Source organism: Peromyscus leucopus, chromosome 2 (assembly GCF_004664715.2).
Source record: "Peromyscus leucopus breed LL Stock chromosome 2, UCI_PerLeu_2.1, whole genome shotgun sequence".
NCBI classification, from domain to species: Eukaryota; Metazoa; Chordata; class Mammalia; order Rodentia; family Cricetidae; genus Peromyscus; species Peromyscus leucopus.
This window is the reverse complement of record NC_051064.1, coordinates 111188498-111215705: the sequence shown is the minus strand read 5'-3', so window position 1 is coordinate 111215705 and position 27208 is coordinate 111188498. Positions and strand designations below refer to the sequence as shown.

The 27208-nt window shown below is 43.9% G+C and overlaps 1 protein-coding gene across 2 annotated transcripts in view; it reads left to right on the top strand.

Moving 5' to 3' along the window:
• Positions 1–4365: 4365 nt before the first annotated feature.
• The window catches only part of Scp2 (sterol carrier protein 2), an 89331-nt gene continuing 66488 nt past the window's right edge, over positions 4366–27208 (top strand). Inside the window, exons 1-6 of one of the 2 annotated variants that reach the window (XM_037202786.1) lie at positions 4366–4770; positions 10078–10135; positions 11561–11632; positions 14099–14230; positions 17367–17431; positions 20446–20572. In XM_037202786.1, the coding sequence (XP_037058681.1) occupies positions 4702–4770; positions 10078–10135; positions 11561–11632; positions 14099–14230; positions 17367–17431; positions 20446–20572 (523 nt within the window). In that variant the 5' untranslated portion in view covers positions 4366–4701. The remainder of the gene's footprint in view (positions 4771–10077; positions 10136–11560; positions 11633–14098; positions 14231–17366; positions 17432–20445; positions 20573–27208) is intronic. The other variant, XM_028888562.2, reaches the window with a different exon arrangement.

Sequence of the window (27208 nt, the reverse complement as noted above, 5' to 3'; positions counted from 1 at the left end):
TACCACATTTGAAACATCTGACATTACTATTTTTCTTCAAACCTCTGGAAATCACCTCTCCTATTCAAGTATCATCATGGTCATGAGATTCAATATTCATTGTATCTTGGATCCATTCCTCAAGGGTGCTGATCTTGACTTTAAGGGTCTAATTACCCTTTTGCATTGTACATTAGCATTTTCAAAAGCCAGAAATTCAATTATTATTTGTCTAGCTTCTGAATTTGTTACCATTCTATTTACTGAGGAAGACAGCCTTTGTAAGAAATCAGTGAAGGTTTCTTTTTGGCCCTGTATAACTTTTGTAAATGACTCAATTTTTTCCCTACTTCTTCAATTGTGTCCCAAGCATTCAAGGCTGCTGTGTGGCATAAAGCCAGGGTGTGGTCATCATATAGAGATTGCCCTTCTACATTAGCATAATCTTCCTCCACAAGAAGTTGGTCTTGGGAGATTTCAATATCTCTAGCCCTACTTCATTGTTCAATGGTCTTGGCCTCATCCTTCTACCGGGTACTCCATTATAATTGGGGACCAGCTTCTAAGACAGTTGTAACCAAATTTCTCCAGTCTTGATGGATAATTCTATTACAAGTTGACCATGAGTTTGACATCTGCTTCACAAATGGGGAATGCATATCATACGACACTATAGCTTCTTTGAATCTCCTCAGATCTAACATTTGCACAGGAGTCCAATCGGCTTTTACATAGCCTTGAGCATTTGGCAGTTCCTGTAAGGTTACTGGATAGATTAAGGTTGGCTATTTATTTAAAAGCCTTAGGCTGTTTTTCTGTAACTTTATAATGCAATGCTGAGATTGGTTCACCTTTAAATTCTTCTGTCTGCATATCTCCATATCTCCATAGCTCTATGATCTGTTTTAATAAGCTTTTCTAAAACATTTACTTTGACACTCATATTAACAGACTTTTTAAATGATAAAACAAAAATGATTAAACAAATAATATTTATAATTGACATTACATCTATCCATCAACATTAATTATCGTCTCATTTAATTGTTCCATTTTCAGACCATTTAATGTATAGTCAAACAGAGACCAAATGCTTTCCATTGTAAAATGTTTCCCATTTTTTAGTGTGAGGAAAAAACTTTCTTTTAACTAATTCCTCCCTTTAAGAAATCCCAATTAACTCACCAAGTCTGCTGACACTGACGATTCAGATGATGGTGTGGCAGCAGCCAGAGGAGGGGCCCAGAGTAAGCCACGACCCACCGGGAGAGGGGGAAGCCAAAGACCCAACAGTCTGCACAGGGAAACGTGCAAAAGCAGCCAATTCCAGTGTGTTTGGAGCCTGGGTCTGGGGAGTCTGCTGCAGAGAGGCTGCAACAAAAACTGGGCCATTGGATTAGGGACTCTGGCCCATGTCGGGTGGAGACTCTGTGGAGTGCAGCTCACGCCTGAGCTGCGGCCTGAGCTGGGGCCTGAGCTGGGGCCTGCAAGCCCTCAGGCAAGCAGCTTTTTCATGAATTTGTTCCCCACAACTTGAATGTCGAAACAGGAACTCTCTCTTTTGGCTAAAGATTTCATAGAGGTAAGAACTAGTTGCTGGCTGTTCTGCTTCTCTGATCTTTGAACTTTCACCCTGATATCTCGCTCTTTTATTAAAAGACCATCTAAGACTCGAACAACAAGCAGCATGTGCTTTTAACCACTGAGCCTCCTCTCTAGCTCCACATGCCCACCCTTAAATTATAGTAGTCTAAAAACAATCATAAGAGGTGTCCTAGAGAGAGTGTTAGCTACAGAGATCTATGAGAGGCTCTTACCACAGGTCCTGAGGGTTAGAAAGGACCACAGAAATTTTATACAAATGAACACACATAGTCCACACAGCCAAATCTCTCTGTCTCTCTGTCTCTATCTCTCTCTGTGTATCCTGTATTCTATGTTACATTGGTTGATTTCAAGTCTTGAGCTCAAGCTACTGTCTTGATTCAGCTTCTCAAGTAAGTCTTATAATGACAGGCATGCACCATGGCAATTGGCTTTCAGTTCTGGTTTTCATGGCAGTTGCATAATAGGAAGTCAATTCGAACACTGGATTAATGAATCACTGCTCCCAGAGGAAACACGGGATTAGCTTTCTTGAGAGTGTCAGGTCACAATTCTGTCAACCAAGTAACACAAAATATTCCTTGTTCTGGGTATAAGATAATTACTATTTGCTGATTTTTTAAAACATTGATTTTTTTTTTTGGCTTTTTGAGACAGGGTTTCTCTGTGTAGCTTTGCGCCTTTCCTGGAACTCACTTGGTAGCCCAAGCTGGCCTCGAACTCACAGAGATCCGCCTGGCTCTGCCTCCCGAGTGCTGGGATTAAAGGCGCGCGCCACCACCGCCCGGCTGATTTTTTAAAACACTGAAACAAGGCCAATAGCACTATAACTCACGCCTGAAGCGACTTTGTCTAACATATAAATCTGTTCTTCAGAAGGTTTGTCTCCAAGCCTTTGCGTATCTGGGAACACCAGCACGAACGGCAGCACTATGTGTGGGTGGGCCCCCCGAGGGACGGCGAAACGGCCAACCAAAGCACAGGAAGGCAAAAATGCAAACAACGGGGGCCGAGTAAGACCACGTCAAACACCTGTTTGCAGTGTGAGAGCTGGATGAAGAGGGTAGAGGTAGATTATGCCCTAGTCCCACCTCACCTGAGAGTATGGCTCTGAGAAACTTGAAGTATTTATTCCTTGAAGTGTTGATTTTGGAGTTACAAATAAATGTGAGTAGGCTGACAAATACAGACTCTTCAAGAACAGCCCACAGGCTGAAAAGAACACCAGACCAGTTCATTCAAACAGTGTTTTCTTTTCTTTCTTTCTTTTCTTTTCTTTTTTCTTTTTTTTTTTTGAGATAGGGTCTCTCTACAATAGCTCTGGCTGTTCTGGAACTCACTATATAGACCAGGCTGGCCTCAAACTCACAGAAATCCACGTGCCTCTGCTTCTCAAGAGCTGGGATCAAAGGTGTGCACCTCCACACAAGGAATGATTCATAAGTAAGGTATCACTCATAATCAAAAGAGGCTCAGAGAACTCAGCAATATTTATAGACAGAACAATTGAAAGAAAGTACATAAACAGTGACAGGCAAGCAGTTGCCTTATTTGGATATGCTCTGAACAATTGGGAAATGCTTATGATTGACTGAGATATGGCTGTTATAAAAATATACATAGTTAATGTGTGGTGGCATATGCCTTTAATCCCCCAGCCCTCAGAAGGCAGAGGCAGGAGGATCTCTGTGAGTTCGATGCCAGCCTGGTCTACAGAGTGAGTTCCAGGAGAGCTAATACCATACAGAGAAACCCCTTTTGGAGAAACAAACAAAAACCCAACCACCAACCAAAACCCAGTGTGTGTGTGTGTGTGTGTGTGTGTGTGTGTGTGTGTGTGTGTGTGTGTATATATATATATATATATATATATGTTAGTTTTTTTTTTTTTTTTTTTTTTTGGACAGGGTCTCACTTTGTAGCTTGGAACTTCCTGTAGACCAGACTGGACTTGAATTTGTTTCAAGGTGTATCAGAAAACAACACACGGACAATTCTAAAACCGAATAGATAGTATTACTGGCCTGAGGCTAATACACAGGGAATTTGTCCAAATCATGCAGCCCTGATCCTCACAGTTCTTTGTCTTTTATGCATAAAAACAGAATCCTGGTTGATACACTTCAGTTAGCAAGAACAATTTAGCAAGAAGCAGAGCTACAGAAGCCAAAAGGCAAGGTGAGCACTTTTAGGGGCTTTCCTGGATCCTGGAACTGGGGCCAGGTCTTTGATGGATTAGGTCTTTTTACCCTTTTTGGCAGATGCTGAGTCCTATGTGCTGGGTTTTAAGGTCAGAATGGCACCTCTAACATGGGGTCAGTTGGGCTAATGTCTGGGAGGCTTTTCAAAAATTCAGACACCCACCTGCTTCTGCTTCCTGAGTGGATTACGGGAGCTCACTGCCATGTCATTTGTTTTTTTGCTTTTAGACAGAGTTTCTCTGTGTAACCCTAGGTGTCCTGGAACTTGCTCTGTAGACCAGGATGGATTGAACTCATTAGAGATCTGCCTGCCTCTGCCTCCCAAAGTGGGGGGAGGGGGGATTAAAGGCATGCGCCACTAAACCGGGCTCTGACTTAATTTTTTTTTTTTTAAAAAAAACACGTTATCCACATGTAGAATTCTGACTTTATTCGTGTACCTCGCGTTGTAGCTCACACACCGATTGTTGAAACTGTCCTCTCTAACAGAGTCAGAACGTTTCTGACACTCCAAAGAATCCTCAGGCTTCTGAGTTTCCCCTGTGGCCGGCCCTTCCATTCCAGGCCTTCCCGCTCTCACTGTAAAGGGCGGAGGCACAGCAACAAACACTGAGTGGTGCAGATGCCAGGTTATAGGACTTTCTTCCTCCTGCCGGAGAAACTTCGCCTAGGTCTAGATCAGACACCCAAAAGGCCCTATGAACGACGGGCCACTAGGACCGCCGCGCACGCGCAGACGCTCTGTGCTGCCTCCTCCCTCTGGTCCCCATAACCCGGCTCCGCCCCCGACGCCGCGGCCCCGCCCCCGACGCCCAGGGCTGGGTACCGCGGCCTCAAAGCGCTCCTGCTCCGCATCGGCTGCAGTCTGTGGGCGACCGTTCCCCTTGCGCTTTCCTTTGGGTCCGCTTCTGGAGCTATGCCTTCCGCTACGTTGACGTCTCCGCGCCTGCGCCGGGTGTTCGTGGTCGGCGTGGGCATGACCAAGGTAAACTGAGCTGTGGGGCGCGGTGCGGGACATCTGCCCCTGTGATGCCCCGCAGCCCCGAGGTGACAGGGAAGCGTGATCAGGGCACGGTCGCCGTCTGCACTGCCGTCCCATTCCCTCCTAGAGTCGCATGGGCTGCAGAGAGGCCACTCATGGGTGTGTGGTGCCCCTCCTGGGGTCGCCGTGTCTCGGGTTTGTTCCCTCAGCTATTGTTTTCTTCACCTTCCTGTTTCCCTTTTCTCTCTGCTGAGCCCGTGAAGGCGCCCCCAAAGATAACCCAGACCTCATATTTCCTTATATTCTAAATCCCGAGGTAGGCCGGCCGGCTCGCATCTGTCTGTAGTGTGAGCCTTCGGAGGTGCAGCCAGGACCAGGAGTTCGAGGTCATAGAGGATTATGTAGCAAGACCTTGTTTTCACCAAAGAAAGCAAACCAAAACGACAGAAAAACATTTGGAGCTTGGACGGAGGCCAGGGCTGTGTGACAGAAGAGGAGATTGTGAATGCCACCAGCTCTGTAGTGGCTATTAGTGCCCTTCTCAGATAGCAGCAGGTGCAGATGTGGGTAGAAACAAGTGACGCTTGGCTCCTAATGCAGGTGCAGTTCCCTCCATCTTCGGACCATATTGCTGTTTCTCTGGCACTAAGGCGACCAGAAGTTCCCATAGCCACCTTTCTCAATACCCCGACTCCCCTCCGTGCCCTAGTAATGCCAAGTTACCTGTAGCTTCTGACTTAACTTTCTGCTGCTTTGCATCTAGGGGCACTACTTACATCAGCTGGCATCCCCTGGTTAACTTCTTTGTGCTCTTAAAGGGACAGATCTTATCTTCTAGTAAACCCTTGATTATCTTGGCTTTCTCACAGAGCCTTGAGCTTAGCTCTAATTTACTTTGATGCACTGAAAAATTTTGTTTAGATGTCTGTAGTCTCCTAATGTATTACTACAGGGTGGGTACCACGATTATTCACTACTGTATCCCCCACAATGATAATCCCTGCTGATCAATATTAGATGGATATGCTTTGTGAAAGAGTTACTTGAGAGAATTTTTTTCTGTGAAAAAAACAGCCTTAAATTTTATATTATTATTATTGTTATTATTTTCAAGATAGGGTTTCTCTGTGTAGCTTTGACTGTCCTGGAACTTGCTCTGTAGACTAGGCTGGCCTCAGACTCAGAGATCATCCTGCCTCTGCCTCCTGAGTGTGCTGGAGTTAAAGTCGTTCACCACCATTCCTGGCAAGTTTTATATTATCTTAGTATCAGGCTGAGAGCATGCAATTAATTCAAAACATGTAAATAGAAAAGTTGACTAATACCTTGTAAAGCTTAGAGAGCATCCCACTGTTTTTTAGAGGGGGAGCTTTTGATACAGGTGGATAGTAAAACTTTCAAAAGTGTTTTCTAGCTTTAAAAAAAAAAAAAAAAAAGACAGTATCTTATTATATAGACCTGGCTGGCTTTAAACTTCCCCAGCCCTGGGACTGCAGGTGTCGTGTGTCATCGTCCCCTACCCCCCCCAGTATGCTCCATTTTAAACAGTCTTCCATTGGTTGTCTAATGTCTGTTTATATGGACTGTATAGAAAAAGCACATTTTTTATAAGAAACAAATAAGGTATGCTTTTTTTTTTTTTTCCATTTGGGAGGTAGAGGTGAAAGAGGCATTAATATTCATTCCTTAGGGAGAGCTGGGCATGGTGGCACACGCCTTTAATCCTAGCACTTGGGAGGCAGAAGCAGGCGGATCTCTGTGAGTTCGAGGCCAACCTGGTCTACAAAGCAAGTTCCAGGATAGCCAGGGCTCTCTTACACAGAGAAATCCTGTCTCAAAAAACAAAAAACAAAACAAAACAACAACAACAACAACAACAAATTCCTTAGGGAAAAGGAAAGGAATAAAAATGGTTTCTTCATTAAGCATTTATTCAGTATGGGTGCTATGTGTTATATGTGAGCAAAGATGAGGGAAAAAGCAAGACTGGGCTGGAGATCGAACTCACTTGGTAGAGTACTTGCCAAGCATGCGTGAAGACATGATTCCTCCACTCTTGGGTAAACCAGACGTGTACACCAAAGTTCCAGCACTGGGTGGGTGGTGGAGCAGAATCAGAAGTTCAAGGTCATCTTCGACTTTACATAGCAAGTTCAGAGCCAGCCTGGGTTACACAAGACCTTATCTTAAACAAAGACCAAGGCCTCGCTAGATGATCGGTGGGTAAAAGTCCATTCCATCAGCCTTCACACCGAGTTTGATCTCTGGTCCTCATGCACTGCTAGGAGAGTTCTAAGTTCTCTGACCTCCCCATGTACTACTGCAGAGCAAGTGGACCCTACACACACACACACACACACACACACACACACACACACACACACACTCACACACACACACACACGCTTACACACTAACAAACTGAAGGTAGATTTTTAAAAACCCACATAAACAAACAAAAAAGAAAAAAGATAATTTGGAATTTTTAGTTAAGCATGGAAGATTGAAAGCACGAACTTATCTCTTGGTTCCCCCTTCCCCCAAATCTCATTAAATCAATAAGTAACAATGTGCATTGGAGCAGAAATTATAAGCAGAGATGCCAGAAAATATTTAGAAGATTAAAAGCGGGTAGAAGGCTGGGTGGTGGTGGTGCGAGCCTTTAATCCCAGCACTTGGGAGGCAGAGCCAAGCAGATATCTGTGAACAGGCACCAAAACTACATAGAGAAACCCTGTCTCAAACCCCCCCAAAAATAAACAAACAAACAACCCTCTCCCCGCAAAACCCCCAACAACAACAACAAAAAAAAACTAAAAGCGGATCGAAGCCAGTTTGGTGGCACACTCCTGTAACTCTAGCGCTCTGCAGGTGGTAGCAGAATGATCTCAAAACCAAACCAAACCCAACTACCACAAAAATTCTCGATGTGACACGGTGCCTCCTAGCTTTGTTCTTAGAAAACACACCCAAAATTACACTGCCTTCCTGTCATGGGTTGGGGGAAATATTTGAAACAATTCCAGGGAAAAGTCAACTTGCTACGACATTGTCTTCCAGTGAAGCTTAGTAGATGATAAGCTCTACTCATGCTCAGAAAGCATCCTTTAAACTTACAAAAAGTGTGTGTGTGTGTGTGTGTGTGTGTGTGTGTGTGTAAGAGAGAGAGAAAGAACACTCAGATGACAGTTTTATGGAGCTGATTTTGTCCTTGCATCTTTTTGTGGGCTATGGGAAACCCAGGTCACCAGCCTCGTGTGACAAGTCCCTTTACCTGCTGAATCATCTTGCCAGCCCTGTCCAAACTCTTTGTTAATTTTTAAATTAGTTATTGGTACAGGGTATCCAGCCCAGTGCCTTGAGCATGCCAGGAAAATGCTGTAGCACGGAGACAAGATCCTAACCTTCAAAGATAGCGAGTTTGAAGCTACGAGCCTGAACTAACATATGAGACCCTCTCTCAAAAAAACAACCTCAACAAACCAACCAACCAACCAACCCACAGATAAAACACACTGAAATACTAACGTTGAGTGGGAGGTGTTAATGTGAGTTTATGAGATCTTTCACCTTTTATATATACTTCTAGCTCTGTCACTTGAAGAGACCTAGAAAAGTAGCCAAATCTGTGGTCCTCTGGGGTTCTGAAATAGCTTTTATTGTTTCCAGAGAAAGTGTCTTATTTATCCCATTCCGGCCTCAAACTCACTATGTAGCTGAGGATGACTTTGAACTTCTAACCTTCCTGCCTCTACCTCTTGAATATCCAGATTACAGATGTGAGTGTCCTGTCCTGGTTGTGTGGTCCTGGAGGTGGAACCCAGGGCTTCATGCATGTTAGATACTCTGCCAATTGAGTTATGTACTTCCAGGCTCCTAGGCCCCCAACCCCTGAAATCTTATTCTATTACGAGAACATGTTGGTTGGAGAAATTGCAAAATCTAGGTGAGGTAAGAGATGATCAAGATAAGTTTGGAGAATTTTGTCATATTAATTGTGAGGAAATCAGGGCCCCCTTGGGTTATGTCAAGATTCAGGTGCCAACTTGACAAAGCTCTCAGTGACCAAAGCTAGGACAGTTTGAACTTTGTGTGTGTGTGCGTGTGTAAGAGACTGAAGGACAGCCTCAGGTCCCATTCCTCAGGCTCTGTCTACCTTGTTCTGTTGTGATGGATTCTCCCTTGTCTCTGACTCCCAGTGAGCTCCTGTGACCTGTCTGTCTCTGCTAACCCTAGGGCTGGAGTCATAAGTAGGTGGCCACATTGGGGCTTTTTAAGTATGCCCTCACATCCTCACTCAAGGCAAGCCGCTAACCCAGTCCAACCATTTGACCTTTAAACATGATAATGGTTTTAATTGAATTAAAGCCATTACATTGTGTCCAAATAATCCATTTATACCTTAAAAGCAAATCTTTGTAGGATATTAGTGAACCTATTCATTTTCCTAGTTTTCTTAAAAACTGGTAAATAAAAGGAAACGATCATCTAGTTGTAGTTATTATCAATGATAAAACTCAAGTTCCTAGGAGAAAATTAGGAATCCTGTGTTTGCTGGACAAATAAATATTATTGATGAGGTGAGTGGTAAGGTTGGGAAATTATATAGTATCAAATTTGGAAGAGATGTATAATTTACAGAACTACCATTTTGTCTGGTTTTTGAGACAGGGTCTCTCTACATGCCTCTGACTGTCCTGTAACTGATTGTGTAGATCAGGCTGGCCTTGAACTCAGATCTGCCTGCTTCTGCTCCTGAGTGCTGGGGCTGAAGGTGTGAGCTACCACACCTAGCTAGAATTACTGATTTTTTTAAATTTACTTTGAGACAGGATCTCATGTAGTCCAGGTTGGCCTCCACCTCCCTTTGTAACAATAGATGTAACCGTAGATGACCCTCCCATGCTCAATCCCCTTCCCTCCACTTCCCGAGTGCTAGGATTGCACGTGGGAGCCTGTACATGTGGTCTGTGCAGTGCTGGTGATCAAACCCAGAGCTTTATGCATGCCAAGAAAGCATACATTGTACCAATTGAGCTGCAGTCTCAGCCCTGGAACCACTCTTTTGGGATGGTGTGTGTCATAAATCCCAGGCTGCCCCGGAACTTGGTGTGTAGCAAGCTTCCTGCAAGGGATTACAGGCCTTGGCCACCATGCCTCATTGCTCTACCCACTTGGACATATCCTTAGTCCAGTACAGTGTTTTTGTTGGATGAATAACTGAATGAATTTCTGTGATACTCTTGTGAAACAAAACAAAACAAAACCCTCTATACCTGTTTCTATTTATCATCCTCTTCTGTATTCTAGTTCGCGAAGCCTGGAGGTCAAAATTCAAGGGATTATCCTGATATGGCAAAGGAAGCAGGTAATAGAAAAGTATTTTTGAACATTGAATAGCTTATTGTGTGGTTTGTGCTTATTCCATGAATAGAGCAGCCTTGCAGGCACAAAAAGAACCACCGTCGTGGGGAAGAACTCCCATGGAGCTTGTCCTGGGGTGCAGTGGAAAGGGAAGGAAAAGACATATGGGCATGTTTAGCAGCTAAATAGCTAAAGCAGACACCATTGTATACTTTCATGTGTTACTAAGCTGTGTGCTGGGATGGTGTCCTACTTAACTTTAATTGTCAACTTGACACAGCCTAGAGTCACCTGAAAAAGGAGTCTCAATTGAGGGATTGCCCAGGTCAGATTGGCCTGTGGGCATGTCTGTGGGGGATTGACGGTTCATGGATGTAGGAAGGCCCAGCCCACTATGGGTGACACTACTCCTTGGGCAAGTAGTCCTGGTTTGTGTAATCAAGTTGGCTAAGCATGAGCTTGTGAACAAGACAGAAAGGGAGCCAGCCAGCAGTGGTCCTCCATGGTTCCTGCCTTTGAGTTCCTGCCCTGATTTCCCTCAGTGATAGACTGTGAAGTGAGGTGCAAGCTAAATAAACCCCGTCCTTCCCTAAGTTGCTTTTGGTCAGAATGTTTTGTCTGGACAACAGAGTGTAACTGGGACAGATGGCAGAGGCGCTGGGGAGAGGAAAGCAGGGTTCATTGTCTCGGTCACTGTTCTCTTGCTATGAAGAGACACCATGACCAAGGCGATTTATAAAAGAAGACCTTTAACTGGGGCCTTGCTTACAGTGTTAGAGGGTGAGTCCATCGCCATCATAGTGGGGAGCATGGCAGTAGACAGGCAGGCGCTGGAGTGGCCGCGGAGAGCTTATGTCCTGGTCCGCAGGCAGCAGGCAGGGAGAAGGCGAACTGGGCTTTTGAAAGCTCAGAGCCCGCCCTAGCGACCCACCTCCGCCAACATGGTCGTATAGAGTTGGTTCTGCACTAGGAGGAGCTCGGTTGCTAGGGCGCTTGTTTAACCCATTGTGCTCTGACCTCACCACCCCCATACCACAGAAAAGGGGCACGGTGGTCTCCACCTGTGACCCCAGCACTGGGAGGTGGAGGCAGGAGGATTAGCAATTCAAGGTCAGCTTCGGCTACACAGTAAGTTACAGGCCCGCCTGGGCTGCATGCAGAGAGAGACTCTTGGAATTTAGTGTATTTATTTTGGGGTGCAGTTAGGAGAGAAAGCATCAGAAAGAAGATATGGAAAAGTGGTGCAGGGGAAGAAGGGGAGGGGGCTCTGGGAGGATTCGGTGGTGACTTTGTCATTCGAACCGGACCGACGACGACGACAACGACGACGAAGAAGTAACTGGTGTCTGAAGAAACGCTGCTCTGAATGTGCCTTACCGGGAGCCACGTTGTCCGGTGCTTTCTTGATGAACTTGTCTTGTTTTCACAGGCCAGAAGGCATTGGCAGATGCCCAGATCCCTTATTCCACTGTGGAGCAGGCATGCATTGGCTATGTGTACGGTATGTAAGCAGAGTGCTCTAAATTATGCTCATAAAAATCTAGCAGCAAATTCATAAGTGAACATTAACCCTCAGGACAGAACTCGGAGGTTACCTCTGTGTGCTGGCTCAGTGTTCTCGCCATTATGGTATTATCAAAATAGGAGGCAAATTACAATGCTGTTTTTGGGAGTTGGCAATATGGCTCAGTTGGTAAAAGCTTCTTCATAGCACTTAAAACAATCACTTAAAAAACAATTCTTAGCTGTCCATGGTGGTGCACAGCCTTTAATCCCAGCACTCAGGAGACAGAGGCAGGAGGATCTCTGTGAGTTCAAGGCCAGCCTGGTCTACAGAGTGAGTTCCGGGACAGCCAGAGATACATAGCGAGACCCTGTCTCAAAACAACAACAAAACAAACACACATTTTCAGTTGGGTATGCTGGTTTGTGCCTGTAATCCCAACACTTGGGAGGCTGCGGCAGCTGGATGTCTGTGAGTTCCAGGCAGCCTGGTCTACCTAGTGAGTTCCAGGACAGTCAGATCTACATAGCGAGACCCTGTCTAGGGGAGAAAGAAAAAGAAGAAAGTCTGTACCCTTTGACTCATATCTACCCATTTCTCATACCCTACTCCACTGTAAATACCGGGGAGTGAACTTAGAACTTTGTACATACTAGACAAGCCATTTCCTCAGCCCACTGCTGCATTTTGGCAATTGTACTTTTAAATTAATACAATTTAGAATTTAAATTACTCAATTAAAAATGGTATTTTTACCATTGAAAGCTTCTAGCTTATATGTTAGAAGTAATGGTATCCTGTTCTTAGATAGTTAAAATAACTAAAATATATGATACTATTGATGAGTCTTTGTGCATAGCCATCATTGATTTGCTTTACTTTTCAAGATGCCAGGAGAATCCATGCGTTTATTACCATGGCACTGGTGAGCCTTGCCATTTTTGTAGAAGGCTCCTGGCAAGTCTGACCCCCCAGCTGCTGTCATCCCCCTGTTCCCACGTTCCTGCCTTGTGGGCCGTGTTACTTGGGGGTGTGTGTGGGAGGTCATGTTTGTACTCAGTGTGGATCATATTTCTGTAAGGCCTGGATGCATACAGAATCTCTACAACTTAGTGAAAAAAAATATTTTTTGAGACAGGGTCTCATGCAGCCCAGGCTGGCCTCAAATTCAAGGATGGTCTTGAACCTCTGACCCTGTTGCATGCATCTACTGGATGATGGAATAATGGGGATGCACCACTATACCGGATTTATGCAGTGCTGGGGGGTTAAACCCAGGTCCTTTGCATTCTAGGCAAGCACTCTACTAACTGAGCTATATCCTTGGCCACAAAGCTTCCTGAAGTTTTTCTGGATGCAGTGTCACATTATTCTCATGGTGGTTTCTAACCTGTAGACTTCAGCAATCCGTCCACTTTAGCCTCCTGGGAAGCCAGAACTTACAGTCTGTGCTACCATATGTGGTTTAAATCGTGGAACGTTTATATGAAAAGTAGATAGTGGCCTTGTGATGGCCTTTAACAATATATGTGTGAGAATCAAGTGTCCATGAACCATCCTTTCTTTTATTACAACTCGGTGAGAGTGAATTATTTGCTGTTACCTGGTGTGGTGGCTTGAAAGAAAATGGCCCCCAAAGGGCTTTGTTGGAGTAGGTGTGGCCTTGTTAGAGGAAGTGTGTCACTGTAGAGGTGGACTTTGAGGTCTCTTGTGCTCAAGATATTCCCAGTGAGACAGTCAGCTTCCTGTTGCTTGCAAGTTGTAAGACTGTTAGCTACTTCTCCAGCATCATGTCTGCCTGTACACTGCCATGTCCCATCATGATGATGATAACTAAACCTCTGAAACTGTAAACTGCCACCTCAATTAAATGTTTTCCTTTATAAGAGTTGTCATGGTCATGGTGTCTCCTCACAGCAGTAGAAACCCTAACTACATTACCTGGCTGTTTACTTCCTTCCCTGCCTCTGTATCATATAAAGGAAGTATAAGGTGCAAGGTTGTGATCAGGGACGCAGTCTAGCAAGTACTAGGGTCCAGGTTCCAATCCTGGCTGGAATAGGAGGAGACAGGAAGAGGAAGACATCAGAAGTGCATGCTTCTTTGCTGCCCTCTGTGAGGGTCCGGCCTGGAACCTCAGCTCTCAGGAGGCTAAGACAGAAGGACTGCTGTGAGCACCGGGCCATCCTGAGCTACATGAAGCCCTGTCTCAAGGAAAAAAAAAAAAAAAGGAAAGAGAGTGCATGTAAAGATTTGTTGTGACTGCTTTTTATGTTTGCACAATCAGAGACAGTCCGTGCTATGGCTGTTTCTGACTCAGCGGTCATAGTGCATCGCCATCCTGCCTGTGTCGGACACTAGGACAGTCTGTAACAGTGAAAGCATTGTCACATGGACATGCTGGACTGCAGCCCCACGGTTTCTGTGCTGTGGGCGGTGACGTTCTGTCTTGTTTCTCTGTAGGGGACTCCACCTGTGGCCAGAGGGCTATCTACCACAGTTTGGGATTGACCGGCATTCCTATAATCAACGTCAACAACAACTGTTCCACTGGTTCAACTGCTTTGTTTATGGCCCGGCAACTGATTCAAGGAGGTAAGGCATGTTTGCTTATTATTATTACTATTTAGTGTTTCATATTATTTTGTGTAGGGATGTTTTGCCTGCACATATGTCTGCCCCACATGCTGTGACCACAGAGCCAGGAGAGGGCATCAGATCTCCTGGGACTAGAGTTATAGATGGCTGTGGGCCACCAGCTAGTGCCCTTCACCCCTGAGCTTTCTCTCCAGCCCTGAGTGTTTGCTTATTGCTCTAATGTTCTTTTAAAAAGTTTTCTAAAATATTTATTTGTTTGTGTGTCCAGATTCGCCAAGGCACATACATAAATTGAGGCCAGAGGACCACTTATGAAAGTTGGTTCTTTTCTTTCATCGTGTGGTTCCTGGGGATTGGACTCAGGTTGTCAGGCTTGGTGGTGGCAAGGAATTTCACCTGTGGAACCATCTTGCTGGTCCTTGTCTCGGGTTCTTAAATGAATATGGGGTCAATGTCTCCTTTTAATCACTTCTGTGTGTTGCCACCCGGGAAAGATTGCTCTGTAACATATTGACATATAAAATGTATTGCTTTCAAACCGAACCTTTTATTATTTGTTTTTGTGGTATTGGCAATGAAACCAGGGGCCTTGAGGACCCCAGGCAGGCACCGTACCACCAGGCAGTGGTCCCCAGTGCCTCCCAAAGGCTTTGTTGAAATAAAGTTCCCATGTCATGAAGTTTACGGTGACGAGGTATGGTCATAAGGTCCAGCCATCGTCACTGTGTGTTTTAGAGCATTTCATCACTGTGATGAAAACCTTGTTTCAAGGAGTAAGATCACAAGCCCGAGAAAACCAGCCGCCGTCACTCCTGGTTTCTTATCCACCTTGGGCCCTCGCTGCCGCCACCTGCTTCTTGTCTCTGTGAACTCATCTGTTCCTCTCGGTGGCGTCGTGAGACACAGGCCATGTCACTTCACTCAGTCTGTTGTTTCAAAGTTCATTCTTAGAGCATGTGCCAGTATTTATTCCCGTTTATGGACAAATAGCATTCTGCTTCATGGCTAAGCTTTAGCTTATCTGTGTGTTCATCTTTTGATGGACATTATCGGTTCTTCTTTTTGGCTGTTATGAAGAATGCTGCCGTAAGCATTTATGCACAGGGTTTTTGTTTTGTTTGTTTTGGTGGCCAAATATTTTCATGTGCGCATGCACATGTCTATATCTATTTATATCTATATAAAGTATATATTAATGGATCATAGTCTCCTTTCCAAACTTACTGGGCCTTTTATTGGGCCCTCTTCTAGTCTGCCGATTTGATGATGGTTCTACTGCACAGGGCTCTGAATTTGGAGCTAGTAATCTTCCTGCGCCGTAAGCCGGTGCCTCAACCTCTTCCTGGTACTGTCGTCTTGTTGTCTTTAAAGTTGATGCCCCCCTTTCTCCTTCCTTATTCTCCTTCTCTCTTCCCTCCCCGTCCCCCTCCTCTCTCTCTCTCTGTCTCTCTGTCTGTTTCTCTCTCTCTCTCTCTCTCTCTCTCTCTCTCTCTCTCTCTCTCTCTCTCTCTCTCTCTCTCCCTGTCTGTCTCTCTTTCCTCCCCCCCTTCCTTCATGCTGGTGACTGAACTCAGGACTCCATGCCTGCTGATCAAGTGCTCGACCCCTGAGCTGCATCCTCCAGTAGCTCGCTCTTTCTTTCTTTCTTTCTTTCTTTCTTTCTTTCTTTCTTTCTTTCTTTCTTTCTTTCTTTCTTTCTTTCTTTCTAAAGAAAAGTTTTGGTAGTTTTTTGTCACGTTTTGCTCTTCACTTGAACTTTAACATAATTTTTAGATGTTCTTTTCCTCCTCAATCAATTCTTTTGAGACTTTATTTGGAATCCCCTTTAAGTTTAATTAAAATCATAGTTAAATTTAAAATATTTAAAAATTATAACTTAATATTTTTTTGTTTGGTTTATTTTATGCGTATGGGTGTTTGGCCTGCGTGTATGTCTGTGTACCAAGTGCATGGCTGGTGCCCATGGATGCCAGAAGAGGTGTTATATCTCTTGGAACTGGAGTTACAGACAGTTGTCAGCCACCATGTGGGTGCTGGGAATTGAACCTGGGTCCTCTGGAAGAGGAGTCAGTGCTCTTAACTGCTGAGCCATCTCTCCAGCTGCTGTAAATAGCTTTTTATATTTGTTTTTTACTGAAACATTTCACACTAATAGAAAATTTTCTTAGTATAATGAGACTCAGGGTCGGAATTAGGCTCCTTCTTGATTTTTCAATAGGTAGAGGTATGTGCCACCAAGCCTGAGTTTGATCCCTGGAATGCACATAGATGAAGGAGAACCAACTCTTCCACATTTCCCCCTGACCTCCACATGCGCTGCTCGAACACACGCACACACACACACACACCCCAACTCAATAAATGTGAAAAATAATCGTCACTGTAGTTTTTAAGTGATCATATCTGAGGGGGCTGGGGGATGGCTGGGTCAAATGCTTGCTGTGCACATGTAAGGATCTGAGTGCCGATCCCTAGCACCCATGTAGAAAATCCTGTCTTGCAGGAGTGGTGGCATAGGCCTTCAATCCCAACACGGAGTTCAAGCTAGCAAAGAGGTACATAGTGATACCCTGTCAAAAAAATAAAAGGGCCAGGCATGGTGCCATATACCTGTAATCCCAGTGCCCAGTGCCCAGTGCCGGGAAGGTGGAGACAGCAGTGTCCCTGGAGCTGGCTATCCAACTAGTGTAGGCAAAGCAGTGACCTTCAGGTTCAGAGAGACCTGTCTCAATAACAAGGTGGAGGGGAGTGATTGGGGGAGACCCTTAACATCGACCTCTGGTCTCCACGTGCATGCACAAGTATGCACACCTGCATGTGCACCATACACAAACACAAGTGTATACATATGCACAAATAAATAAATAATTGTATAGGGTTATGGTATGCCTGTTTATTTCATGTAAATTAATATTTATTTATTTATATTTTGTTTTGTTTTTGAGACAAATTCTGTTGTAGTTCTGGCTGTCCCAAAACTCAAGGAGATCCACCTGCCTCTGTCTCCCAAATACTGGAATTAAAGGTGTGTGCCACATACCTGGAGTAGATTAATATTTATATTGAAGTATTTAATAGTATTTTGTTGGGTGCCTAGAAATTTAAAATTTCAAAAAATTACAATTCCTTTAAGGTGTGGCAGATTGTGTGTTGGCTCTTGGTTTTGAGAAGATGGAGAAGGGGTCCCTTGGAATAAAAGTGAGTCTCATTTATTATTATTTTGCAATTGTTTTAACACTATGAGAAAACTGTCCATCTGACCATCATAAATAGTCTCTTAGTAAGCAACAGAGAATATGATTTGATGTTTTAAAAAATACATATATTTTAAGATTTACTTGCTTTTATTTCTTTGTACAAGTGTGTGTGTGTGTGTGTGTGTGTGTGTGTGTGTGTGTGTGTGTATGTGTGAGTGATTCTGTGCTACATGTGCTGGGGTGCCTGCAGAGGCCAGAGGAGGGTATGGGATCCCTGGATTTGGAGTTTATTGGGCCTCCCAATGTGGATGCAGGGAACAGAGCTTTAGCTGCTTGAGTTCTCTGAATTGCTGAGCCATCTCTCCAGCCCATGATTTGACATTTTACTTTACTATGACAGAATCATATAAGCCCAGACGAGCCTCAGCCTCACTTTGTAGTTGAGGATGCTCTTGAACTTCTGGTTCAAGGCAGGTTCCTTGGTACTTTAAGGAAAACAACTGGCTGTTTATGTGTGCTGCCCCTAGGTGGATCTCTGTGGAGAAGCTCCTGCTTGGCCTCAGTTCCATGTTTGTCCTACTGTATAATGTAGTACAACTTTCCACTTTTGATAGGTTGCCATGCACTGAAGCAACATTTCCTTCTAAGAGAAACAAGAGTTACTATTGTGAGCAGGAAGGAGAGCCTGCTGAGGAGACGGGGCTCACCGGGTGCCAAGCTGCTGACCTGAGCTTGATCCCTGGAACACTTGTGGTAGAGAGAACTAGTTCCTGCAGGTTGTTCTCTGACCTCCACAGACGTGCCTTGATGTGCTCATGTCCACCCCCCCACCCCACACACCAAATACGTTTTTTTTTTTAAAACAGGAATGCTTGCTTCACTGAGAATACTAGTCACAGCAGGGAACCGTTAGTACACTTTGCTGCTGAGTAACGGAGGAACTGAACTTTACATTTAATTTTAACTAATTTAAGCTTAAATTAATGCTCTGTTCCATCACTGAAAATGTTTTGAGTGTATTTGGGATCACTTGGGCCCATAAATCGGTTCTTACAACTGTAATTTCATGAAATCTAAATGTAATGTGTATTAAATATTCCCGATGAAAATTTACTTCTAAATTGGGGTGTGTCATAGGAGTAAAATATACAGTTTTTTTTTTTTTGTTGTTGTTGTTTTGAGACAGGGTTTCTCTGTGTAGCCCTGGCTGTCCTGGAACTTGCTTTGTAGACCAAGCTGGCCTCAAACTCAGAGATCCGCTTGCCTCTGCCTCCCAAGTACTGGGATTAAAGGCATTCATTCGACACCACATCTGGCTTATACACAGTATTTTGATGACTTAATTTGGTAAAAGAATATAACTCAGGAGGCAAAGCCAGGCCACCAGATCTCATTACAGATGGTTGTGAGCCACCATGTGGGTGCTGGGAATTGAACTCAGGACCTCTGGAAGAGCAGCCAGTGCTCTTAACTTCCAAGCCATCGCTCCAGCCCCAATGAGCAGAATCTTAAGCTGACATGTTCATGCCTTTATTCCCCGAGTCTTGAATAGTTACTGCTTGAGTAGTGGATAGCGAATGTTTGATAAATATTTTCTTTTTTTTTAATTCACTGGGTGGAGAGATGGATCAGCAGTTAGGAGCACTGCCTGCTCTCCCAGAAGACCTGCATTTGATTTCCAGCATCTGTATGGTGGCTCTCAACCGTCTGGGGGGCACCACATGGTACACAAGGCATACATGCAGCCAAAACATACATACATATAAAATAACAAAGTATTTTTAAAACCTAAGGAAAAAAACTTAAATTCACATGTGTTTGTTTTGTGTGTGTGTATGTCCTTGTGAGTGTCTTCACATGTCATGGCTTGAAGTCAGAGGCAACTTGCAGGAGTTGGTTCTCTTGTTCTACCATGTAGGTACCAGGGATCAAATTCAGGTCATCAGACTGTGTGGGAAGAGCCTCTACTGCTAACCCATCTCCCTGGCCCTGTAAACATTTCTTAAAAGAATTAATAAGCCAAGCTTGGTGATCCCAGCACTCGGGAGGCAGAGGCAGAGGATCTCTGTGAGTTCTAGGCCAGCCTGGTCTACATAGTGAGGTCCAGGACAGCCAGGGCTATGTAGAGAGACCCTTTCTCTCTCTCTTTTTTTTAAAAAAATTTTTTTTAGATTTATTTATTTATTATGTATACAGAAGAGGGCGCCAGATCTCATTACAGATGGTTGTGAGCCACCATGTGGTTGCTGGGATTTGAACTCAGGACCTCTGGAAGAGCAGTCGGTGCTCTTAACCTCTGAGCCATCTCTCCAGCCCAAGAGACCCTTTCTCAAAACAAAAACAAAACCTGGGAGAAAAAAAAAATAGTAATCAAGGAAGTATATATATATTTTGAGACAGGGTCTCGTGTGACCTGAACTGGCCTCTGACTTGCTGTGGGAGCCCACAAAAGTTTCCTAGTGAGATCTGAGCTTGCATTCTACAGTAGGGCTGCATTAGGGGATGGCTTGACCACATGCATGGTCACCAGGTGGTTGGGATGGTCTACACTTGGCTGTGCTGGGGGAGGTCTTTTTCTCCACCCCTTGGCATTCCTTTAAAAGCCCTTTAGTAGAGACAGAAAGGGCCGCTGGGTTTTGACCCAGGCTCTCCTGTGTTTTCTGTCTGTCTCTCTCCTCTGTATTTCTATCTACATATTCCTCACTTCTCCCTGCTCAAGAGAACCCTGGGGGGCGGGCGGGCGGGGAAGAGGGTTCTGGTCTCTTTCAACTTACTATGTAGCTAAGGCTAGTTCTAAACTCTTGACCCTCCTACCTCTACCTCCCGAGTGTTGGAATTTGCACCATACCCAGCTTCTCATGTTTTCCTGTGACAAAGTATTTCTCGGTGATTTTATTGACATACCATTTTTTTGTTTACTGTGCTCTTAGGATAAACAAATGTCTTGGCAATATTGTAAGTTGCAAGAAACACTTTTATATCGGCTGCTCATTAATTTTATTTTTTCTCTTTAAGTTTGCAGATAGGTCCAGTCCGATTGACAAACATCTTGATGTCTTGATCAATAAGTATGGATTGTCTGCCCACCCTATTGCTCCACAGATGTTTGGGTGTGCTGGGAAAGAGCATATGGAAAAATATGGTATGTTAAAAAAAAAATCAAAAAACAAAACAAAACAAAAAAACACCTTTTAGAGCCGTGGTTCTCAACCTGTGGTTCGTGACCCCTTTGTGTGTGTGTCACAGGACCATTTCACAGGGGTCACCTGAGAGCATCCTGCATATTAGAATGCCTTTTATGATTCACAACAGTAGCAAAATTACAGTTACAAAGTAGTAGCGAATAGTTTTTCTTATTTTTTTGTTTTGTTTTGTTTTTTGTTTTTTTGAGGCAGGGTTTCTCTATGTGACTTTGGAGCCTGTCCTGGAACTCCCTCTGTAGACCAGGCTGGCCTTGAACACACAGAGATCCTCCTGCCTCTGCCTCCCAAGTACTGGGATTAAAGGTGTGCGCCACCACCACCCGGCTGCAAATAGTTCTGTGGTTGGGGTCACCACAACATAAGGAACTGTATTAAAGGGGTGAAGCATTAGGAAGGTTGAGGCTGCTGCTGGCACACACTTTTAATTCCTGCACAGAGGCAGTTGAATCTGTTTGAGTTCAAGGCCATCCTGGTCCACAAAGTGAGTTCCAGGCCAGCCTGCTCAAAATAATAGCAACAGCATCACCTTTCAGGCTTATTACTAGTTATATTTGTGCAATAAGAAGTAACAGGTATTTGTTAAAGACATGTGGAAGAGACTGGAATATATAAGATGTAAATAAAATAGCTTCTCTTTAATTAATTTATTTTTACTGTGTATGGGTGCTTTGCCTGTGTGTTGGTCTGTGCATCGCATGCATGCCTGGTGCCCTTGGAGATGAGAAGGTGTCCGATCCCCTGGAACTGGAGTTATAGGTGGTTGTCAGCCATGACATGGGTGCTGGAGATTGAACCCAGGGCTTCATGAATGTTAGGCAAGCACTTGTCAACTGAGCCACACCCCCAGCCCTGCCAGGGGATCTTTTATGAGGACACTAATAAGGTCCTTCCTCTTAATACTAGCACCTTGGGAATTAGATTTCAATATGTGAATTTTGGTGGAGACATGAGCATTCAGTTCACTGCCTCCCTCCAAAGGCCCCATCTCCCAGTCATTTAGGCCAGGTTTAACATTAGAATTTGGGGGAGGGGGGGTGTTAGAAAAATCTTTGAGGTTCTTTGATAATGTCACAAATGAGAGCTTAACATCTCATTGGGAAGTGGAGGGAGATCCCAGTGTATCCAGTAACTTACTGTGTAGCAAGGAGGGTCGTTTTTAGTTGTTCATGTGTTTGTATTTACGGGTGCTGACAGGTGACCTCAGCACCTTGCTCCCAGAGGCTCCGCGTTCCTCCTTCACAGCCCTGGGGATCGAGTCCACCAAGCCTGGCTTTCAGTTCTGTTTTTTTAAACGTGAAAACACTCTTGTCTTGACTAATAATAACAGAAAAAACGCAAAAGCCATCTTGCTAATACTCTCTCTCCAGTTATGGTAAGCTTGGCAACACAGGTGGGCAGAGTACAGGAAAGCGGAGCTGTTAGATGCTGCTGGTGGACATGAAATGGGAATCTAGAGATTCCTCTTCCACGAATGATCTCCTGGCCTTACCTTCCAATGTTTGGAAGATGTTTCTATGTGGTTGATATCATAGCACTGTGTGTAGAAGATTCCTCAGTAGAGCACTGGGTTAAGTAATCAGCTTGGGTGGTTTTTAAAAAGATCTATCTTGCAAATGAAGTTATAAGGAATTTTGCAACAAATTGTTTGACTATCATGTAGAACTTAAGTTTCCTCGCTTTCTAGACAGTGGATGTGACTAGATTACAGTTTTGTTTGTTTCTTATTCTTTGTGTGCATCTGTGAACGTGAGTGTGGGTACTCATGTGCCATGCCATGCACGTCGGTTCTCACCCTCCACCTTGTCGAGGCAGGGTCTCTCTTCCTGCTTCTTCTGCCTTGCACTATGTTCTGCAGGCTAGTGGTCCTTGGGTGTGCAGATGATTCTCCTGCCTCTGTCCCCTCTCTCATAGGTTCATTGTGAGTTACAGATATTTGCTTCTGCATCTGCATTTTTTTTGTTTGTTTTTGTTTTTTGAGACAAGGTTTCTCTGTGTAGCTTTGAGCTTTTCCTGGAACTCACTCTGTAGCCCAGGCTGGCCTCGAACTCACAGAGATCCGCCTGCCTCTGCCTCCCGAGTGCTGGGATTAAAGGCGTGCGCCACCACCAGCCCGGCAGCATCTGCATTTTTAACTAGGTTCTGTGTGTCAAACCCAGGTCATGAGACTTGTGTGGCAACTCTTACACCCACAAAGTCCTCTCCCTGGACCAATAATTTAAAAATTGAAATTGTTCATGGTTGTCAGTGGAGAGATTATTAGTTTTGAAAGATAGTATGATTTACTTTTAGACTTAGGGACTTATGAAGAGTTGTTGCCCTAATGGTTTTCACTTTTTTCCTTTTCCTTTTTTTAATTTTGAGACTGGGTTTCTCTATGTAGTCCTAGCTTTCCTGGAACTTGCTTTGTAGACCAGGCTGGCCGCGGACTCAGAGATCTGCCTGCCTCTGCCTCCCAAGTGCTGGGATTAAAGCTGTGCACCACCACTGCCTGGAACTTTTCACATTTATTTTGAAATAGTTTCAGACTTCATGGACAGTGTGGCACAAAATAGTACAAAAAAATTCCTAGTACCTTTTTCCTAGATTATTTATATTTTGCTATCCTTATTTTTTTTTTAGTATCTTTTATCTATATTATTATGTAACTTAAATGTTTGGGAGCAGGCCACTTTAATCCTAGCCCATGTAGAAGGATATCTGTGAGGTCAAGACCAGCCTGATCTGCATAGTGAGTTCTAGACTAGCTAGGGCTACATAGTAAGACCCTGTCTAAAGAAAAGAGTAAATTACAAACTTTCACAGCTAAGTTATAAAAATCAAAATCAAGAAATTAACATCAGGGCTGGAAAGATGGCTCAGAGGTTAAGAGCACTGACTGCTCTTCCAGAGGACCCAGGTTCAATTCCCAGCACCCACATGGTGGCTCACAACCATCTATAATGAGATCTGCTGCCCTCGTCTGTATATATAATAAATCTTTATTTAAAAAGAAAGAAAGAAGGAAGGAAGGAAGGAAGGAAGGAAGGAAGGAAGGAAGGAAGGAAGGGAGGGAGGGAGAAATTAACTTTAGCTGGGCAGTGGTAGTGCACACCTTTAATCCCAGCACTCAGGAATTGGAGGTCAACTTGGTGTACAGAGTGAGTTCCAGGACTTCCAGGACTGTTTCACAGAGAAATCCTGTCTCGATAAACCAAAAAAAAAAAAAAAAAAAAAAAAAAAAAAAAAAAAAAGACAAAAGAAAAAAAAAGAAATTAGTATCACGTCAAGTCTATCGATGTCTGTGTCTGAGCTGTTGTAGGAGAATTGCTTCAGCCCAGGCCTCCAAAGCCAGCCTGGACACCATAGCTAAACTCCAGACTTTCTCGACTTCAAGAAAAAAATTAGTTAATATTAACATGATACTGTTACCCAATCTGCAGGGTGTATTCCTAATTTCACTAATTTATCCCACACATACCATTTTCTGGCTCCAAAGCCCCTCATGATTTTGTTGTTTACTTTTCTTTAAAAATTAAAAAAAAATTTGCTAACTGGTAGTGGTGCACGCTGTTAATCCCAGCACTCAGGAGGCAGAGACAGGCAGATCTCTGTGAGTTTGAGGCCAGCCTGGGCTACAGAGTGAGTTCCAGGACAGCCAGGACTACACAGAGAAACCCTGTCTCAAAACAAAACAAAACTTAAAAGTTTTTACTTTTTACGTGGGTGACTGTCTTGCTTGCATATATGTCTGTGCACCAGCTGCACAGAGGCCAGAAGAGGGCAGTGGATCCCCTGAAACTGGAATTACAAACAGCCATGTGGGTGCTGAGAATTGAACCCGTGTCCTCTGGAAGAGCAACTAGTACCTAGTGGGAATTGAACCCGTGTCCTCTGGAAGAGCAGCTAGTACTCTTAACTGCTGAGCCGTTTCCCCAGCCCCTGTTGTTTGTGTTTCAATGTTTTTTTTTTTTTGTTTGTTTGTTTTTATTTATCTTTTCTGAGACAGGATCTGATTCAGCACAGACTGGCCTGAACTGTGAGTCTCAAGGCTGGCTTTGAACTCCTGATCCTCCTACCCCTGTCTCTTGAGTACCCACATTACAGGGGTGTACCACCATGCCCTGCTGTACCCCCACCCCCATTTTGGTTATGTTTATTAAGTTTGATGTTAATTTACTCTGTTTTTGAACTTAGGGCTTCACTAGTTAGGCCTCTTTCGACACGTTGAAATCACGGGGAAGTTTTTGTTGTTGTTGTTTTATTATTTCCTGTGGTGCTGGGGATTCTGGGCCTGTCCTAGTCAAGTGTCCTGTCTCTGGGGCCTGTCTGTCACTGGGCCCTAGCCCACTAGCCCTGGGTGTTAGTTTTAGACTTGCCTCATAAAAAGAGGATTGATTTTCACTTTTAATGCTCTGCAGCCATTTATGGAGCATTGGGACGGCAGGATCTTTGTAGATTTGGTAGAATTTGGTATGACACGGTCTGAATCCAATTTTTTTTTTTTTTTTTTTTTTTTTATGGTAGGGTAGTTGCCTAGCAATTGTTTTTGTGCTCTTTGTTTTTCTTTTCTTTCTTTTTTTCATCTCTCTGTGACAGGATTTCAGGCTGGCCTCAAATTCACAGAGATCCGCCTGCGTCTGCCTCCCGAGTGCTGGGATCACAGGTGAGCGCCACAGCGGCCACTGCCCTGCCCTTCCCTGTCCTGTGTTCTTTCCTCTTTCCTTCTCCTCCCCTCCCTTCATCCCCCCACCTTTTTTTTTGAGACAGGTTTAATGTAGCCCACCTAGGCTGGCCTCTAACTCTTAAGTAGTTGAGGATGAGCTTGAACTCCTGATGATTCCAACATCACCTGAGTCCTGGGATTACAGGCTTGTGTCACCTCATCCAGTTTTTGTGGTCCTTGGGATTGAAACCAGGGTCTCCAAATGCTAGATCCCTACCAACTGATCTACGTCCTCAGCCTAATTTCATGTATTCTTTTTAGATTACATATTCTATTTCCAATGGGATCAAGTTTAGTAAATCTCTATTTCGCCAGGAAATTACCCATTTCACTTAGATTTTGATAATCAGCTTGATAAGGACTCTAAACACTAATGTCTATTATTTATTGACTGATTTAAAAAAATCACTTACAATTTAAAGTTCTATTTCTGGAGGCCTGGGAGGATGGCTCAGAGAAGAGCACTTGCTGTACAAGCATAAGGACCTGAGTTCGAATCCCCAGGACCCACACATCACACACAAATATAGCACTTACACATGCGCACACAGTAAATAAAGATTTAAAAACAAGTCCTTTATTTCTATTATAGGAACTTTTTTTCTCTAGTTCACACTTGGAGAGAGCGTTGTTCTCTTCCCATGGTGGTTTTTGAGTGACTGTGGGCTGCCCTCTCTCCTCTGGACTGTTTTCCTTCAGGCTGCTCTTGTTTCCCCAAAGGTCTGTGGTTGGGATTTGGCCTTTTTCTGTGTTTGTTTTTTCTCTTTTCCTAACTTACGGAGATTTTGAGGTTTGGGCACCACCATTTTTCTGGTTTTGCTAATTATATGGTACTGTACACTCATGCTTTTCCTTCTTATTTGTATTATTTCTGGAGGCTCTAGAGTCAGATGTGGCAGCTTCCATTGGCCTTGGAAACCCTGGTACTGATGTATTTTTAAACTTACATGTTTTCTTAAGTTTTGTATTACTTGGAATAGCTCAATAATTTTCTAGTCTAAAATTTGAAATACTTGAATTTGTTTTTGTTTGTTGACAGGGTCTACCCTGTAGCCTGGGCTGGCCTGGGGCTCACTGTGTAACCCAGGCTATCCTGGAATTGATGTAGTCTTCTTGGTTCAGTCTCCCTCCAAAGTGCTGAGATTATAGGCATGAACCACCACATCTTAGAACTTAACTTGATAGAATCAGCAGATTTTTGTGGTTTTATAATTTGATTCTAGGAGATTTGAATCTTTCTATACTAAGCATACTCTTTGAACAGCCAAAATTCTTTTTTTTTTAAAGTGGAACATTTTTTGGGAGGTGGGGTAGGGATTCATGTAGTTAAAGATGGCCTTGAACTCCTAATCTTCCAGCCTCTGCCTCCTAAGTACTAGGATTACAGGTGTGTTCTATGCCTGGCAGCAGCCAAAAAGATTAGCTGGCAGTTCTGATTTAGTGGTCATCAGCCTTTGATTAGTGCCAGGCTTAAGAAATACGTGGCAAGTGATTGGCAGAATCCTTTTCCAGGAGATGGTCTTTTATATGTGAAATTGGATTCCATGGAAAGCCACAAAGCCATGAAAACAAAATAAAAAACAACTGTTGTTGTTTCCTTTACTCTTTGGTGTGTCGTGCCTGCCCCCCCCAGCTCCCAAATAAATCATACACAGAGGTTTATTCTTAATTATAAATGCTGGGTCTTAGCTTGGCTTGTTTCTTGCCAGCTTTTTTAAATTGTCCCATCTACCTTTTGCTTCTGAGCTCTTTCCTTTTCTTCCTCTATATAGCTTACTTTCACTCTTACTCCGTGGCTGGCTACGTGGCTGGCCCCTAGCCTCTTCCTCTCCTTATTCTCTTGCTCTTTCTTCCTTTCCTCCCAGATTTCTCC